Genomic DNA, 18738 nt, shown 5'->3' with positions numbered 1-18738 from the left:
ATCATAGCTCCGAAATAGGTATTGCTGCTATAACCCCTTGACAGATAAGAAAGATAGGGAACAGAGAAGTTAAGTAATTTGCTCAAGGTCATATAGTAACTAAATACATAAAATAAAATATATCCTTCACAAGACTGTTGAGAACTGCTGGTGTCTAGTGAAAGCGCTTTGTAACTAGTAAAGCATTTCCCCCGGGTTAGTAACAATCTCTGGGGCTTCAATCCCCCCGCCTCCTTGTTGTTGTTGTTGTTTTTTTAAAGATTTTATTTATTTATCTGAGACAGAGAGAATGAGAGAGACAGAGAGCACATAAGAGGGGGGAGGGTCAGAGGGAGAAGCAGCCTCCTCGCCGAGCAGGGAGCCCGATGTGGGACTCGATCCTGGGACTCGATCCTGGGACTCCAGGATCATGACCTGAGCCGAAGGCAGTCGCCCAACCAACTGAGCCACCCAGGCGCCCTGTTGTTTTTTTTTTTTTTTTTGGTCATTTCTGACTCTTCCTCTTCCTACCCGTACTTCCTTCCCTTGGCGACAGTGGTCGCTGCGGTGCGCGGGCGCTGACGGGTCCCTCTAGCCCGCCGCGCTGGCTGCTCGCTGGTGTCTATAAATACCAGCGCCGGGCTCAGCAAGGCATCAGTCCGCCGCCGCCGGGCCTGGGGCTGTGGCTATAGCTGTCACTGCGGCTGGAACTGTCACTGGAGCTGGACGCGGCGGAGCTGAAGCTGGGCCAGGGCGGAGCGCAGCGCCGCGCCAGGGCCGCAAGGAGTGGTGTGTTGCTGCCGGCCCACCGCGAGCCGTCCCCAGCCCGCGCCGAGGCGCCCTCCCGCCAGGCCGCCTGCCTCCGCCTTCCGCCTCTCTCCATTTCCCCGGAATTTCAGCCCGGCGCGCCTGCACCCCGGCCCTGCTCTGGGTGGGGAAGCTCCCGGACGCTTTCCGGCTTCACTCCTTCCTCGCAGGCTGGGCTCCCAGCCCCCTCTCTTCTTTTCTTGGACTGGCTCCCACCCCCCCACCCCTCCTTTGGTCCCCCTTTCTTTAGCTTAGGCTCCCTGCCCCTTCCCTTAGCTGAGTCCCAGCTCCTCGGTCACTTTCCTCAGCCCAGGGTCCCAGCCTTTCCTCTTCCTTTTCCTTGTCTGGGGTCCAACCTGTCCTGTCTCTTCCTCTGTCCCTAGGGTGCAATCTCTTTCTCCCACCCCCTTTCCCGGGCCTGAGTTCCAGACCTTTTGGTCTCCTGTGGTCCTTCCTTGGTCCTTGTCCCCTTACCCCAGTTTGGAGTTCTCCACTGCAAACCCAGCCTCCCTCCACCCCCAGAGATCTGCTTCCACACAAATACTTCTCTAAAACATGAACTTTCCCTAGGAACTGCCCCAGTCTGTCTTCCACCTGCTGACCCCTTGCTACCTATGTCCCAGGTCTTACTCTCACTTTGCTGACGGTCAAGGCCTGCTGAACCAAGGGCTCAGCATGATGCTTCTGTGGTCTGGCGTCTGTGGCCGCGCTCCCCCGCGAATTTGCCCTTCGTTGCTGGTGGTGGTAGCCTTGGTGGGGCTGCTACCTGTTCTCAGGAGCCATGGCCTCCAGCCCAGCCCTACGGCCAGCACCATCCGAGGCTCAGAGCCACCTCGGGAACGCTCCATTGGGGATGTCACCACCGCCCCACCGGAGCTCGCCCCCGAGAGCCGCCCTGTTAACCATTCCGTCACTGAACACAGCATGAAGACTCGAAAGGCCTTTCCAGTCCTGGGCATCGATTACACACATGTGCGCACACCCTTTGAAATCTCGCTGTGGATCCTGCTGGCCTGCCTCATGAAGATAGGTAAGTCCAGTTTGCTCCTACACTTCTGCTGCCCAGACTAGCAAGCTTCTTGCCCCATCCTTGGCACTCGAGACTGCCCAGGAATAAAGGTCCGGACCACTCCAGTAAGGTAGGCAGCCTCCATCCTGCCATCTTGGTCTTTCTCAAACTTGGGCTCTGTGGTCTGAGTGCTCCCAAGATTGGAGTCAGCTTTATGCAAAGGGAAAAAGCAGGAGTAGAGCATGGGATGCTTCTTATACTAAGTACGTTCAGCGAGGGTTCCAGGCCTGCAGGTCTCCTCTGGCTGGGCCAGACCCCGAGGGGAGCCAGGCACCCAGCTGTGTACGAGACAGAAGAGTGTGTTCCAGCAAGTGGCACAGTTGGCTCTGTCAACAGCAGGGCAATTACATGCTTCATGGGAGGGCGTTCCAGAATGGAGTGTATATCGACTTGGCCTGTCTGAGGAGTTTAAGTATAGCAGGGGGCCTGTGTGCTGGAACATGAGGGATCCCCATAGTATCACCTTCCTTTATTCCCAGAATGTTATCTGTCAGCTTTGCCTGCCCAGGCTGGCCAGGAGCCCCTGAGTCAATTTCCGGCCCAGGAGTGCCATCCTTTATACAGTTTATGGTACTGGAGCCCTGGAAATTTCTGAAGTCTGTTTTGGAGGTGGAGGGGGAGTGGACGAGGTTGAAGCTTGGTCTGGCCCCCCACTCACCTCCACGTTGGCACCCGGTGGCTGTGTCTCAGGGTGCTGCATGGGGCTGGCCAGTCACGTTGGCTGGCCGCTCAACCAAGTGGGAGAGGGACAGGTGGATGGGCTCAGGATATTCTGGTCTGAAGAGACTTGGAAATGTTCTTTTGGGGAAAAGAAACCAGAAAAGTTGTTCCCTCCCCTCCCTGGTCTCCCTCCCTGCTAGGTCTGAACACTCCATTCTGCTGGATGGAGTTCACCGGAGCCTGCATAGCCCAGGAGTCCCTGGAAAGTGTGTCCAGGGGGGCTTTGAAAGCCTTTGCTTCTTGCCTTTGCTTTGTTAGCCCCAGCTATCTGTGAAGGCATGAGGGCCTGGGATTCGGCTGGTTTGGGTCTGGGGAGTTTGTGACTCTTGGTAGGAAGCCTTGCAGCTTTTCCAAGGACACGTAGGAGCTGAGTGGTGATGCCAGGCTGGCGTGAGGCGGGCTCTGGGACATGCTGCAGCAGGACAGATCCGGTTGCTGGTGTGGAGCTTTGGTGCTGTGACAGAAGCAGCTCCAGGGACCTACACCCCGATGGCAGCCGGTGTCCTGGTAAAAATCAAGGACCGGGCAAGGGGAGCTATGTGTACTGATTCTGCCAACATGACCTTGAACCAGCTGGGGCCTTTTTCTGCAGGTCTTGCCCAGCTGTGAAACTGGCAAGAATCTCTAAATTTGACCATATCAATTGAGTCATGAAAACCGTATCTTAATTTTTTGTAAGAATCTAGTGACTGTGATTTGTCATCTGCCTGTATGAGACCAGGAAGAGACCTCACAATCACTGTCTCGAAATTGCCCTTCTCTCTACAACTCCCTCACCTTCCAACGACAAGTGGCATCGTGTTAGGGCACTGAGGCCGGTACACACACTACAAGTCTCAGTGCCTTCTATTGGGATGGGAGCATGACCACACAGATCCTACTCTGGGCACTAAGGAGTTTGTCCCTGAGGGCCTGATATCTGTTTCTAATGGGGTCAGGCTTGGCCTGCTTTGTCCCCACCAGAACCTGTGCGGGGACCCTGAGCAGCTGGAGAACAGAGATGATCCCATGGCAAAGGGCATCAGTCTAGAAGTTAGGAAACTTGGCTTCTTATCCCACCTCCCTCTGTGACCTTGGGCCAGTCACGCCTCCCCTCCTGTCAGCTGATCTTTGGCCCCTTCCAGGTCTGACATTTCTGCCGTTCCACAGACTCGGGTAACCCTGGCAAATCACTCAGCCTCGGGCCTCAGTTTTCCCATTGTAAAATGAGGAGGCTGGATATGATGTCTGAGGACGTTTGCAGTTCCAAAAGTCTGTGTCTCTGGCTTGCAAGGGCATTCGGAAAACAGAGGAGCCCTAGCATCTGGCTCTTCTGGAGAAGAGAATTATGACCAAAAGATCTCAAGGGTCCCTGTTCAGGTGGCAAAAGTGAACGCCCATTTTTTCCTTTCTCTTTGCAGTGTATGTAGAACTGAGGTTAGATAAAGACGCCTCCACTCTGCCACTGAGCCTTTCTGAGCCTCCACTTCCTCAGATGTAAAAGGGGGAAATAATAGTAACCTGTAGTGCTGCTGATTGACAGTGACCCAAGTTAATGCATACGAAGCTGCCTTTGTACCTACAGGAAGCACTCAGTGAGTGACAGTTGCCCCCGTTGGGACTTATTTTATTTATTAGAGAGAGAGAGAGAGAGAGAGAGAGAGAGAGAGAAAGAGTGCACGAGTGGGGGTGGGGCAGAGGGAGAAGCAGGCTTCCCACTGAGCAGGGAGCCCGATGCGGGGCTCGATCCCAGAACCCTGGGATCATGACCTGAGCAAAAGGCAGACGCTTAACTGACTGAGCCACCCAGGTGCCCCTCTTTCTTGGATTTTTTTTTAGATTTTATTTATTTATATGACAGAGAGACACAGCAAGAGAGGGAACACAAGCAGGGGGAATGGGAGAGGCTTCCTGCCGAGCAGGGAGCCTGATGTGGGTCTTGATCCCAGGACCCTGGGACCATGACCTGAGCTGAAGGCAGACGCTTAATGACTGAGCCACCCAGGCGTCCACCCGTCTTGGGATTTGATCCACCAAAGGCAAATGCATCCCTACCTCAGCCTCCCGTCTTCCTCTGAAGCTGGAAGATTACAAATCTCTCAACCCTAGGCTGCCACAGGGCGTCCTTCCTTAAGGTTTCCAGGGTGTTGGATGTGTCCTACCGATTTTGTTCTTCCTTTCACTTTAGCTGCCTCCAGGGCTGGTGGGGGCAGGGAGGGGAGACAGCACCAACTGACTTAGGGGGCGGGTGGGGGCTGAGGCCATGCTCCCTTTGCACTCTCAGATACCCAGGAACCTCGGAGTTCATTTCGGGGTCTTGCCTACCCTCTCAGCACCTCAGTGTGGGTAGGAGCCGAGTTGGAGCCCTCGTTCTGTCACGTCTGGCAGCTGCTTCCCTTGCAAGGTACCCCTCCTTTACGAATAGAAAGTGCTGTGTGCAGTTCGCCTTCCTGTCCTAATCAGTGAGCAGAGGCTCAGGTTGACCCGTCGGAGATGGTTGTGGGAGGGTGGGGTTGGTTAGAGCTGAAGTTCTAGAGTAATGCTTCTGGGTTCTCTTCTGACTGGCTCTGTGGGTGACCGGAGGCCCTTCTCTGCGCCTTTTTGCTCTCCCTGACGGATTCTTGCCTTTTCCTTGATGTGGAGGGGCTGGTGGTGGGAGGGGGGTTTAGACTATTGGGAGACCTGTGAGTGTGACCCCAAGCCTTAGGTTAGGTCTGCTTCCCCCGGGCCCCGCCCCCCCCGCCCCACCTTGTGATCTGGGCCCTGCGTGAATTCCACTTTGTCCCCAGTTCACCCGACTCCCAGTCTAGTGCTTGTTCCAAAGGAGAGCCCAACTGTAATCCGGCTCGCCGCTTGCACCCCCCGCGACTGTTTGCCTATATCCCTGACCTGGAACTCCTGGCAGGGCCCGAGAGCCCATAAAGCAGGTATTCATTCAAGAGGCAAAAAAGCTTTCCTTTGTCTCTTCACATCTTATAGTTTTGTTTTTGTTTTTGTTTTGGTCTTTGCAAGGCGGATCCCGCCATTTCCAAACAAGTCTGTGAGTAGGGGAGGTGGGGGGGGTGGGGGTCACTATTGCCCACTTCACATGCATGGATCTATCAGCCCCAGCAACTGGTTTCCTGTAAAAATAAGACGAGAACTCACCTCTCCCACTTCTCAGGAGAGACGACCAACTTTAAAGGTCATGTTGAAATTGTCTCAAGAAGCCCAGACGGCACTCCCTAAAAAGAAAGGGGTGACCTTTTCTTCTTGGGGAAGATAGCTGACTGACTGCGGGACAGGGGGAGGGGAGGGTCACCTGGGGGCTGGGAGGAGGCCTTCAGGTAGGACACCTGTCTCCAGAAGCATCAGGGCACTCGGAGGGCTTCTGATTGGTCACGTTGCTGGACTTCATTCAGCTGAGCTCCCACAAGGCATGCCTTTCCTCTCCTTCCCACCCCGCTCCTCCAGCTCTGGGAAAGCAAAGACATGGTCAGAAAGCCTGGGCTCCTGCCCTGCCCCATGGTACCGGTGACCATGGCCAGCTGCCTCGTCTCTCTGGACCGGACTTGCCTCATTGGTAAGGTGATGACGCTGTCTCTACCTTTTCAGATGGGTGTAGGGGACACACTTGGGAATGCCCAGCACTCTGCCCCGGCCAGCTGCTGAGGCAGCTTCTAGGGCCTGTTCAGACTCCACCCCTCTGGGCAGCTTTCCCAGCCCACTCAGCCCACAGCGTGGCTCTGGCTTCTCCCCCTGAACCCGTTTCCCTTATTGTTTATCCACAACTTTGGCAGGAGGCCTAGCCTGCCCTGTGACATCCCTTCTGTTGGGTGTGTTTGTGTTTTAATCAGAATTAGCATTTATTGAGTATCTACAGAGTAGTGTCAGGCACTTTATGAAAGTGATCTCATTTAGGGGCGCCTGGGTGGCTCAGTTGGTTAAGCGTCCTCCTACAGTTCAGGTCAGGTCCCAGGGTCCTGGGATCGAGCCCCGCATCGGGCTCCCTGCTCAGCGGGGAGCCTGCTTCTCCCCCTGCTTGTGTTCTCTCTCTCTCTCTCTTTGACAAATAAATAAATAAAATCTTAAAAAAAAAAGTGATCTCATTTAATTCTAAAATCATATGAAAGAAAGGCTATCTCTGTTTTACAGATGAGGAAACAGCTCATAGAGGTTATCTTGTGTGATGTTGAATTGCTGTTTCTTTTCTGTTTGCGTCTTGGCATAGCCTCCTAGGGGAGTGCACCTGTCTCTCCTGCCCCTCACAGTCCCATGGGCGGATGCACACACGGCCTTCTGCGGAGTCGGTGCCCAGCCTGCCGCACTTGGACACATGTCAGTGGTGGGAGCCCTCTCTCTGTCCCGAGGAAGCTGTTGGGGTTCTGTGCCTGGCTTTGGGCCTATCCCCTGTCCCTGTGAGTTGCACAGACAGAACTGAATCCTGCAGTGAGGCTGGGCCTGTCGCTGGTCCTCTGGTAGTGACCCTGCCTGTCCTGTCTTTGGAGGTGCCCTCTCTGGGGTCTGACTAGAGCTTACTTCTTCCCTGCTTGGGCAGGGGAGTGCCAGTGAAAGGGGAGCTAGCCAGTCGGGGGTGGCTACCTTTTGATTGTGGTCTTCTGCCTCTGGGCAGGGAGGGTGTGGGGCTGCTTTTGGTTATCCTCAGGGCCCAGCAGGATGCCCTGAGAGGCAGCCTCTGTGTTGGGAGCAGGTGGTATAAATTTCTTTAGCCCTAGAAGGCAGGCAGAATCTAGGAGTAATTATCATTACTACTGTAACCTGTTTCCAAAGCATTTGCATATGTACTATTTAATTCTGATCGTCTTGGTGGGTTAGCAGGTGGTCTTGATGTGCCCCTTGTACATCTAAGGAACCTGAGGTCACTTAGCAAGTTAAATGGCAAAGGACACATCTGTGGACTTCTAACCCAAGACCCCATCCTCTTTCCTGCCTGGCTGACATGCTGGGTCCTTATAAAGATCAAGGGAGCCCAGAGATCCAAAGGGGCTTTGATGAGAGTAAGTGACTAGGCACATCCACATTGGTAACTCGAGTCGTCGTCAGAAGGGACACCAGTTCCCCCAGTAGGAGGGGAGAGCTGAAGGAGCAGGGCAGTCTGGGGTGGTCTGGAGCCCAGGCCAGATCAGCTCCTAGTTCTTACAAAGAACATGAGGGCTGAACTCAGCCTTGGGGCCTGTCATTCTCAGAGCCCTGGTCAATGGAACAGCAAACCTTTGAAATAGAGGGCTTTTCCTTTTCCTTAAAGTGTTGTAGGCCCTCCCAGAAGAGAAAGGAGAGGCAGAGAAGTGAATTACAACCAAAAACATGCTGATTGGGCAGGAATGAGGAAGTCAAGAAACCTGAGATCTGGTCTTAGTTCTTGGTTGAGCTGTGTGACCTTAGGCAAGGCACAACCTCTCTGAGCTCCTGTTAGGAAATATTTGTACTAGTTTTGTCCAATATTTGTTAATTACCTTAGCTGCTACTTATTTTTAAAAAATTTTTTTAAATTCTTATGTTAATCCCCATACATTACATCATTAGTTTTAGATGTAGTGTTCCATGATTCATTGTTTGTGCATAACACCCAGTGCTCCATGCAGAATGGGCCCTCCTCAATACCCACCACCAGGCTAACCCATTCTCCCACCCCCCTCCCCTCTAGAACCCTCAGTTTGTTTTTCAGAGTCCATCGTCTCTCATGGTTCGTCTTAGCTGCTACTTATTAAGCTCCTATTTTAGAAGCTATGTGAGGTACTTGCACAGCTTGAAAATATTGGGGTTTAAGCTCAGATCTTTCTGACCCCAGTGTCCATGTTCTTCATTATGCCCCAACTCCCTTTCAGTTCAGAAGTTTTATTTTTCCCATAATCATTTTGAACAAGGAAGAGTTTTACGGTTTTAGTATTTCAAGTCTTGACTGCTCTCTGTGGATCATTTCTTGGGTTTAGGGAAAAAACTGTGACCCCCCCCCCCCACTCCAAGTCCCACTATGAATTAAATAGCCCTTCTCTGAGGTGTTGGCATTCAGAAACACAGGAGAGGCAGGGAACTGGAGTGGAGGGGCCCCAGGCTCCCTTTGCGAATGCAAGCCTGGACTGAGCTGGCTGGCCTGCCTCCTCCTGTCATCTCCTCACCTGCCCCCTTTCTTTCCTCGGTGGGGAGAGAAGGCTCACTCAGCAAACCCAGGACCTGGGTTATTCCTGAGTCATCCATCGCCTGTGTGGGCCTCATTTTGCAGCACTCACACCCCCTGCAAACGTCTGAGTCAGACATGTCTCCCCAAGGTTGTCTGCACACGCCGCCCTGGGCCAAACCATCTCTTTAGATGCCGATAAACATCAACTGATACTTTTAGGCAGCCTGTGATTATATGTGGGTATTTTTACTCTTATGGGCTAATCTAATTTTAACTGAACTAAGTTTTGAGTTGGGCCTGGATCAGTGGGCTCTCCCCCTTCCTTGGGATCATGCTGACTTCATTTTCTTCCCCCTAAAGCTCATCTAGCATGCGGGGCCAGTTTTGGGGTCTATTAGGCCAGACCTGACTCCTGACTTCTAATACTGACTTGCTGAAAATTTGGAGTTCCCAAAATCACTCCCAGCAAGTTCTTTTCTGGAATGATATGTCTTTAAGCAGCTCGGAGCGAGGTTCAGGACGAGAAGTCCTGTTCCTCCCCGGGCCCCCTCTCCAGTCCCTTGGCGGGGAGAGGGGGACACTTACCCCTAAGCCCAGTCTGGCTCTTCCACAGTATTCAGCCTGCTGGAGACCAGGCCACTGAAGGCGGAGGGGTGACATCACAGCTGTGTGTCAGGCAGAGCCCACAAGCTCACCAAAATAATAAATAGCTAACACTTAACATAGCACTTGGCGTGTGCCAGGCAAAGCTTACAAAGGCTGTGTCTTTGTACTGGTCAGCCAGGACTGAGAGCAGCTAATTAATTAGTCTCCTTAAGCTGGGATCCAAGAGGCAGGTCAGCCGAAATCAGCCACCAGGCGTCTAGCTTGTGGCCCATCAGGGAACCAAGAAGAGTGAAACCCCGGGCGCTGCTCTTTAGGAGCTTCCAGTGTGCTTAGGAGAAAATGGTCTGTTTGTGTTGAGGGGATGGGCAGACTCCCGGAACATCAGTCCCCTAGGGCAGCGGTGAGAAGGGGAGGCTTCTCAGGGGAAGTGGAATTTGAGCCAGTCTTGAAGGATAGAGAGGAATGAGATTAACATGCAGGACCGAGAGAGTTATTAGCACACAATCCCCACAAGCATGTAAGCCCCTCGAGGACAGGGCCTTTGTTTGCTTTCTTCTCTGCCTGGTGCAGATTAGTAAGGGCTCCTGTGTATCTGGGGGTTGAAGGAGTGCAGGACTGACTTCCATGTAGAGATGGGGTCCATGTGAAGCATGGGGCAGACAGGAAACCAGTTTGATGGCTCAGAGAGGAAGGAGAGCAAGGGTTGGAGAGGCTAGTCCCCAGACCGAATGCCGGGCCGGGAGTTTAACTGAGCTCCCTCCGTCAGCCCGTGTGTGAGCGGTCTGTCTAGGCCACTTCCCTCCCTGGCCACCTCCCTGGGCTTGGCTCTAATGGATGATCTCTGAGGGCATCCTCTCTGGGCTGGGTGGGGTCTCCCTGGGAAAGTCTGGGTCTATTTGGTCTGCCCTCGATTTTTGTAAGTAAAAGCAAGATACCGGAGCTTCCTCAGGGAGCTGCCAAGAGCCCTAATTGAATTAAACTTTTCCCAGGAAGATTCTTCAAGCCATCAACTGCACCGTGACTGTGAATGAATGAGACCAGTGGCCATAAACCATGCAAGAAGGCAATCTCACTAATTTATGGTTGTGCCTACACAGGTTGACTTATGGCTTCTCTTTGTTTTTATGTGTGTTGGGAGTGGGCTGGGGCCAGAATCTCCTTTCTGTGGCAGATTTATTTTTAAAATATGAATAAATAAAACATGTTTGTGGTCAAAACAAAACAAACAGAAATAAAACTCACAGTACAGATACAGGGTATTAAGGTAAAAAGCAAAAGTTCCCCTCCTTACTTCTCTGATAACCCAACTGCCATACTCCCGGGAGTTAACTTTCTTGTGCTACTTTTCATAAATTCTCTCTGCATCTATGAGTGTGGGAGTATGAGGATAGATTTAGTTTTCATAAAACCATTCGTGTAAAGGAAAAGAATTCTAGGCTGGGACCTGGATCCTAGCTCTGCCTCTTTCTTGCATATTGACCTATGGTAAGTAATTTTGCCTCCCTGGGCCTTAATTTTCCTATCTGTCGATTTCAGTTGTTGAAAGGCCTCTCCGGGACTTTCCAGCAGGAAAGGCAGTCATCCCAGAGGAGCCCCTGCTCTGGTGAGGCCCAGGGCAGACTGAGGCCCTTTGGGAGATGGCCCACTGCTGTCATTAGCCCTGCCTCCAGAATATAGAATTCTCAAGTACTGGATCATGGTCCTCTCCAACTCGAGCTCAGGGTTATGGGATTAAATGAACGGGTTCGCAGAGAGCCGGCTCTGTTGCTGGGGAAGTAAGACAACACACGAGAGAGGAAGCACAGGTAGGAAAGTGTGTGGCTCAGGCTGGGATGATGGGGGCATTGGATTGGAGCAGGAGAGATGAGGGAAGGTTTCCTGAAGGAGTAGTCTTGAGGGGAGGGGCCAGGTGGAGAAGAGGAACATTGTTCGGTAAGTCTTGCTTGTTTTTGTTGTTTGTTTTAAGATTTTATTTATTTATTTGTCAGAGAGAGAGAGAGGGAGAGCACAAGCAGGGGGAATGGCAGGCAGAGGGAGAAGCAGGCTCCTTGCTGAGCAAGGATTCTGATGCGGGACTCGATCGCAGGACCCTGGGATCATGACCTGAGCAAAAGGCAGATGCTTAACTGACTGAGCCACCCAGGCATCCCAGTAAGGCTTGCTTTTGGAAGGGAATCTGGCTTAGGTGGGAGAAGGGACTGGATGACCTGCTTTTCTTCTAGGATCTAGGTTTCTAAGATACTTTTTTATTTTTTATTTATTTATTTTTAAGTGAGCTCTACACCAGGTGTGGGGCTCGAACTCATAATAAGAGTCGCATGCTCCACCAATTGAGCCAGCTAGGTGCCCCTAAGAGTCTTTCAAGTCCATGATGGAGGTCAGGGGACTTGTGGACCCCCCCAAAATAGTCTGTAGACGTAGTATATGTTTTTATCAGAGAGAGTAGTATTAGCCACAGATTTTCCGAGGGATCTGTGGCTCCACAAAGTTGAAGAGCTTTGGCACTTTGTGCTGTGAAAATTTGAAGAAAGGTAAAGGACTTTGGTTGGGCAAAGTATAATACTGAACCCTGGGGTGAGTGGGATTTGCCTAGGGGACTGCAGAACTCATTCTAGGCAAGGGGAATAAACCCAGTCAGAATGAGCAAGCTGTGTCCTGGAAAAAGAAAAAGGAAATTGACCCTGTAAAGTAGAGAAAAGCTTTTCTGGATTGGGGATCAAAGCAGATGCAGCAGACTCCTCCTGCCCTGCCTTCCTGTCCAAGCAGGGAAGGTGCTGGGCTCCTTCTGCCCCCAGGGTCTGCTAGGTTTCCGTGGTGAGTCCAGTTCACACCCCAGAAGGTAATTCAGGCCTCTCCCCCTTTTTCCTAAAGTGGCTAGGGCCCAAACACACCTCTGAGTCTGTTAGGGGAAGCAGCTACCTTTGAGGCAGCAGAAACAAGGGATTGCCTCTGAAGGGGACAGGCTTTGAGGGCACAGTGCTGGGCAGCCCTGGTTGGCCTCTGTTGTTTCCTGGACTGAGGACGCTTTATCTCTTGCTCTCACCCTGTTTCTGGGAGTGAAAGTAGAGAATATTTTTCTACCTGCAGAATACTAGAGGTAGAAAGAATCTTATGGTAACCTGGGGCCCTGGGGCCCAGAGGGGAGATGGAGATGTTTTGATCTCATCCTCTCATTTTCCACTTGAGGCCCAGAGAGGATGTGCCCAGAGCCACACAGGAGTTTAATGGCAGAGGGAGGGCTTTCCCTGCTCTCTTAACTAATAACCCAGGGGTCTCTGGGCAGTAAGAGCTGGACCAATAGGAGGGGCTGTGGTCTTTGGCCTGGATGTTGGTTTCTAAGCCTTGGTAACTCTGATGGGCCTAAGAAGGGCAGCTTCCTGCTGGAGTATCTGTCTGAGAGCTGTTCCTGGCAGGGAAGCCATTTGACCTTGGCCCCACAGCCCCTTGCAGGAGAACCAACTGCAAGGCTTTGGACTCCGTCACAAGCCAGTGTTGAGCCTGGGTGCTGTGCTTTTTATAGCATCTTTGCCATCAAAGCAGGCAAGGCATCGAGATCTTACCTTTTGAGTCCTGGGCCAGGGCCTGCAGGAATCTGGATGCTGGACCAGGTAGGCAGGATGCCTGCTTGAGGCGGAGCCAGCTCACCTCACTGAGCACAGCCCAAGACTCCTGCTACAGCTCAGTGGAGGAGGGGAGCAGGCAGTCCACCCCACCCTCCCCTGGCCAGGCTGGCTGGTGGACCAAGCAAAGATTCATGAGAACCACTTCTTTTGAGGAGCTCAGGGACCAGTCTGAGAAATGCCATATAGATGCAGCACAGTTAGGCAGTGGAAAGTGGGAGTGATTTGAGGTGCAGATGGGATTCTATGAAGGCTTAGAAGAGGCAAAAAAGACCTTACCACCTGGGAGGATGGGGGTAGGGGGTTTTGTGGAAGTGACAGTTGAACTAACCCTTGAAGAATAAGTAGGATTTAGATAATGCTTGAGTGAAACAGGTCTCACTGGGCACAGCCAGAAGCTTCTACTTGGGGCAGGACCTTTGAATTACAGAGGAGTGTCCCAGAGCAGCTTCCTTTGGAAACATGGTGGTTAGGAACATGGGCTTTGCCACGCCACAGACTTGGGTTCAAATCTCAGCTCTACCACTTTGTGGCACCGTGACTTTGGGCAAGTCACTTCCCCTCTTTGAGTCTCAATTTGATCACATGGTGTAACACCCGGCAGCAATGTTGGAAGGATTTGGGGAGAGTACCCTTGTAAGATGGTTGTCACAGAGTTTGGCACATTCCAGACACATGATAAATGGTGGCACTCAGGAATCCCTCTGGGATCAGGAGGAAGAGAAATACTGGCTTGTTTTCTCTGACTCCTGAATCTCCCAGCAACTGAATAATCGCTCAGCAAGACTTACACCCTGCTGTGTGTCCAGTGCTGTGCTAAGCGCAGGGGTGAGGTGGCTACGGATAAATCGTATTTATCCTTTTAATGGGTATGCTCCTAAGGTGGCTAGAGCACTTTCCAGCATGCATCAGGAAACCTTCTGGGGAGATGCTGTGCTCCTTTTTACGAGTGCGGAAACCAAGGTCCCAAGAGGTTAGGTGACTTGCCTAGGAGCATAAAGCCTGACTGTGGCCTTCATTCGAAGTCCTGTGCTGTTTCTCCTACATGACAGTCATTTCACGATCTAGCTGTAGTAGCAAGACTTATCACTTGAAACATTTAATGAGCAAAGCACGATCTTGTATGACAACTTGACGTGTAGCTATAAAAGCACTGAATTTTGCAGAACAGATGATGGTTTTTAAAATAGGCCCCGCTATGATGAGGTGCCAGGTGAACTGTGCCAGTATGAAGGACAGAAGTTTCTGCCGCTTTGTAACACCACCACCGTGGCTGAGCTTCAGTTTCTCCAGTGAAATGGGGAACGTGTGTAAAGCTCCAGGCCCATCATAAGCACTCAGAAATGGAAGAGGAAATGCGAATGATTGGAAGATGATTTTGGGCATGAGAGCCAGAGGGCATTGGTGACTGTCACCAGGACTGGTGTGGGCGGGCAGATGAGGCCATGAGCTGAAGTGTCTGAGTGTGGTCTCAGCTGAGAGGGGGAGACATACATTCGACAAACGGCGATCTGTGCCTCATAAATGCTGTGCTGGAGATGGAAAGATGAATAAATATAATCCCAGCCTCCCAGGAGGGACTGACACATACACAGGCTCTTGAGCTGTGCTGTGAAATGTCACCCCAGGGCCCCGCGGGGCTGTGGGTGCACAGGAGGAGATGGGTGGGGGGTGGTTCAGAGAAGGCTTCCCAGCGCTTTGAGGTGAGCCGTGAAGGTTAAGCAGGGGTTTGCTCACGGGGAGGGTGGAGCTGCAGAAAGGCACCGAGACGGGAATAATGCAGAACCATAGATAATGCAGAGCTGTTGACCTTTGCTTGTGAAACCCATCAGGGCATCCCCCCCTGAACCTCAGCCCCACACACATTCACCCTCCTGCCTGGCTGCGCAGAGAAGCCGAGGCTCCCTGCGGGGCTGTGAGCACCAGTGCTGGGCATCTCTGGACGTGGCGGCAAGGAGGGGGCTCCTGTCGTCTGGGGCCTCCTGAGGGCCTGGCCTTGTGCGGCGGGCTCTGCGTGGTACATTGTTGTCCCAGTGTCACGGCCGCCCTGAGGGTACGAAGCCTGGCGTTTGCCTTCACCGGCTTTACAGCTGCCTCGGGGAGCAAGAGTGCCCAAACATTGCTGTGCCACCGCCTCAAAGCCTAGAAGGACTTCAGGGAGAGGGGAGATGTGGCTGGCACGAAGACGGAGCAGAGGCCTTTGCGCAGGTGCCTTCACAAGACCTTGGGGGGGTGGGGGGGTGGATCAGGCGAGGGTCGCAGCACCAGCCGAGGCTCTGAGCAGCGGGTGTGAGTGGGCCACCAGCTGGAGGTCGGGGAGAAGAGGCCTAGCCAACCAGGGTTAGGGCGGGGGGGAGTCTGAGCTGGGGGTCAGTGAGAAATAAGATTGGGTAGGTGGGCTAGTCTGGATTCCCAGACATGGAGAACTCCAGCCAGAGGGCTCGTCAGGCTGCTGGAAAGTGGCCACACAGATCCGAGGCTTGCCCTTCACTCCGGTTCCGCTTCTGCTCTCCCTGTCCGAGCCGCGAGGTCTCTAACCCGGTGACTGCAGTGGCCCCCTGAGCGGGCTCCTGGCTGCACTCCCCTCTGCCTGTAATCAGCTCTCCACAGAGCAGCCAGAGGGACTGTGCGGAAATGTAAACCAGAACTCAGCATTCCCCTGCCTCAGACCTTTCAAGTGCTTCCTGACGAACCTGGCATGAAATAAAATCCAGGAGAAGTGTGGCTACACCTCTCTCTCTACTTCACTGCCCGCCGTCCCTCCCCTACTTCGCTTACACCAGCAGCCTGGGTTTCTCAGGTGCCCGCGGCTTGCTAGCCCTGTGCCCCCACAGGGCCCCTGCGCTTGCTCTCCCCCGCCTGGAAGACTGCCGCAGGCCGGCCCCCTGTCCAGGCCTTGGATCGGAGGTCATCTCTTCAGAGAAGCCTCCCTGGCCACCGAGTCTGATGTGCAGCACCCCTCTCCTCCCACATCAGACACTATTCTGGGGGCTGAGGACACAGGCCGGAGCAAGACAAGGAGGCTCCTGGAGTCAGGGAGCTCGCATGCCAGTGTGGGGTGTTGGGCAGTGGACACAACAGTGTCAGGCAGTGGTAAGTATCCTGAAGAAAATAAATAGGAGAGAGATGTGCTCCTTTGGATGGTCAGCGAAGGCCTCTTTAAGGGGGTGGCTTTTGAGCTGAGCAAATGACAAGAAGGAGCTTGCCTTTCAAAGACCAGGGGCCCTGGGGAGGGCATGTTTGAGGAACCTGGAGGGAAGAGAGAGGGAGGGGGAAGGAAGGAGGTGTGGTGTGAGAATGGAAGGGAGGACAGGGGTCAGGTTGGGTCGGGTTGGCCTTTGGGTTGGATTCTAGATGCTGTGTGGTGCCATTGAAGGCTTTTGATCAGGGTGATGTGGTCTGACCTGGGGAGGGATGCGCAGTCTGGGAGCCAGAGTTGGAGAGTTGGCTCTGGCTTGGCACTGGCCTCAGTGAGCTGAGCAAAGCAGGTCCCTGGCCCACAGTCACTTGGCCCAGGTCTGTGAGAGCAACAGGTGCAAAGCTTCCAAGCAGACACCTGTGGCCAGGCCAGCAGTGGGATGGAAGCTCCAGCCTGGGAGAGCTGTTCCCAGGGAGGGGTGACCAGGGAGCGGGAGCAGAGCAGGAGGGGATGAGGGCACATGAGAAGTGGAGGGGCTGAGCGGATGCCAGGCTCCGCTGGACTCCTGCCTCTTCCTCCCCTGCGCCACCCCAGTGCCCGCAGGCAGGTGGTCACCGGACCTGTCCTGTGCACGCCTTGGTGCAGCCAAGTGCCAGGGCTCCGACATGCCTGTTCCCTGCTGAATCCTAGGGTCCCATGTGACCTGGAGGGCCGCCAGGCCCGGAAAGACCAGGCCTCGAATCAGAGAATCAGACTTTATTATTAGGAAGGATGCTGGGGACCCAGTGAGGGATCCAGGTGGTAAGATGGAGAAAGATAAGGGGATTGGGGATCAAGAGGCTTAGACTTGCTGGCTCTTACAGCAGTGGGGGGCCTGGCTTGCAGACCTGGGGACGGTCCTTGACAGTGCCGTGGAGAACACCTGGCAGGAAGGCCGGTGCATGCTCGGTGAGCAGTGACAGAGCCTGGCCCAACCCCCTCATCCCACAGAGGAGGAAGCAGAAGGCTAGAGAGGAAATGACTTGCCCACAGGCCAGGAGGCAACAGAGCTGGGGTTAGTTCAGGTCTCCCAAGCCCCTAGTCCAGAGGCCTGTAATGGTGTCAGTGGGTCTTCTTTCCCCCACCATTCCCTCGGGACCAGCCCCCTGTTCCCTCTGCAGGTGAGGCGGCTGCCTGTGGGCACCCCAGCTTCTCTTCAGCTGGCCTCTGACCTCTGAGCACCTACTGTGTGTCAGCACAGCTGTGCAGGCAGGAGCTCCCCCCGCCCCCAGTGGTGCTGACAGGTGTGTGCGGGAGATAGACGTGTGAACAGCCATGGTCCAGGCTGAAGTGACACGGGGAGGTGGCACAGTGCGGCATGGGCCCTGGTGGCAGACGGGTCTTGGTTGTGGCCCTGCCACTTAAAATGTAGTGGTGACAAGGCCTGAACCTAAGTTGGGAAAGATCAGGAAGACCTCTGACTCAACGTAGGGGAGTGTGGATCTTTCTTGTAGTGACGGGAACTGGAGAGGTTTTGTGGTGAGGCATGATCACAGCTGGCCTGTGTTGAGGATGAAGGTTCTCCTAGTGGGTGGAGAAAGGACTAGAAGTTTCTCGCAGTGTTCTTGGCTCTGGGAATTCTCCGCCTCCTCCCTCCATAGATAATTATCCTTCCTAAGAAACTGATGAGATGGGAAACTGCAGGAAATGGTTTGGGACAAGGATTGTGTAGGAGTTGGGGGGTGGGGAATGAAAAGGATGTAGCAGGAGGGGGGATCATGCCTAGCAGCAGGAGGTGGCTCCCTTGGAAGGAGGAGGGAGGGAGCCTGGGCAGGCTAGGAATTGAGAGCAGAGTGGGCGGCTCCAGAGGAGCCAAGTTCCTCAAAGTTCCTCTGCTCCCCTGGTGAGGAAGGGGATGAGATTGACTGGCAGGGTCAGCTTTCCTGAGTCAGTGTGAGGCTGTGTGGCCCAGCAGCCTCAGCACCGGGCCAGGTGTCAGAGCCAAGGCCAGGCCCAGCTCTGCTGCTCAGCCGTCCTTCCACATCCGAAATTCCGTCACTGTGGGCCGGGCCGGTGAGGGCAAGTGGGCGTGTCCCGGGTACCCTGTCCTGGCTCCCAGCAGGCCCGAAGCTTTAGTGGTGGGCCGGGTCTCTGCTCCCCGTGGGCCTTGCTGGTGTGCTGAGGCTTCCAGGGAGCAAGGCTCGTGTCCACAAGAGCAGGTGCCGTGACTAGCAGTGAGGAGCAAGCGGGGGCAGGGCTGCCAGTGCAGCGCCCGGAGGGGAGAGCACCGAGGCCCCTGGAGGCCCCTTTGGTACAGTCGGTACAGGGTCAGCAGAGCCTGGTGGCTTAAGGTCGTCAGAGTCCAGCCGACCTGGCTTTGAACCCCAGCTGCACCACCTGCCAGCTCTCTGACCTTAGGCTGAGTACCTGACCTGTGAACATCATTCGTCTGTACGTAACTCTCCCTTGCATGTTTTTTTAAACCTTTCCCCCCCTCTATTTAATTGAGGGATAACGTGCATAAATACATACAGAAGAGTGCACTCATCTTAAAGTAATCGGCTCAGTGGCTATTTACAAATGTTTGCGACCATGTTAACAAGCCAGTCAAGATAGAGGATATCTATGTACCCACCCCCCCCAAAGTCCCCTCCTGTCCTTCCCGGTCTGTACCCCCACATTCCTCTGAGGTAACCACTATTCTGAATCCTGTCAGCATCAG

General features: G+C 53.7%; 1 protein-coding gene across 1 annotated transcript in view; it reads left to right on the top strand.

Moving 5' to 3' along the window:
- Positions 1 to 647: 647 nt before the first annotated feature.
- The window catches only part of SLC9A1 (solute carrier family 9 member A1), a 48989-nt gene continuing 30898 nt past the window's right edge, over positions 648 to 18738 (top strand). Inside the window, exon 1 of the mRNA XM_021684146.1 lies at positions 648 to 1816. Within this exon, the coding sequence (XP_021539821.1) occupies positions 1462 to 1816 (355 nt within the window). The 5' untranslated portion in view covers positions 648 to 1461. The remainder of the gene's footprint in view (positions 1817 to 18738) is intronic.

Source organism: Neomonachus schauinslandi, chromosome 4, assembly GCF_002201575.2.
Source record: "Neomonachus schauinslandi chromosome 4, ASM220157v2, whole genome shotgun sequence".
NCBI classification, from domain to species: domain Eukaryota; kingdom Metazoa; phylum Chordata; class Mammalia; order Carnivora; family Phocidae; genus Neomonachus; species Neomonachus schauinslandi.
This window is presented reverse-complemented; position numbering and strand designations above follow the sequence as displayed.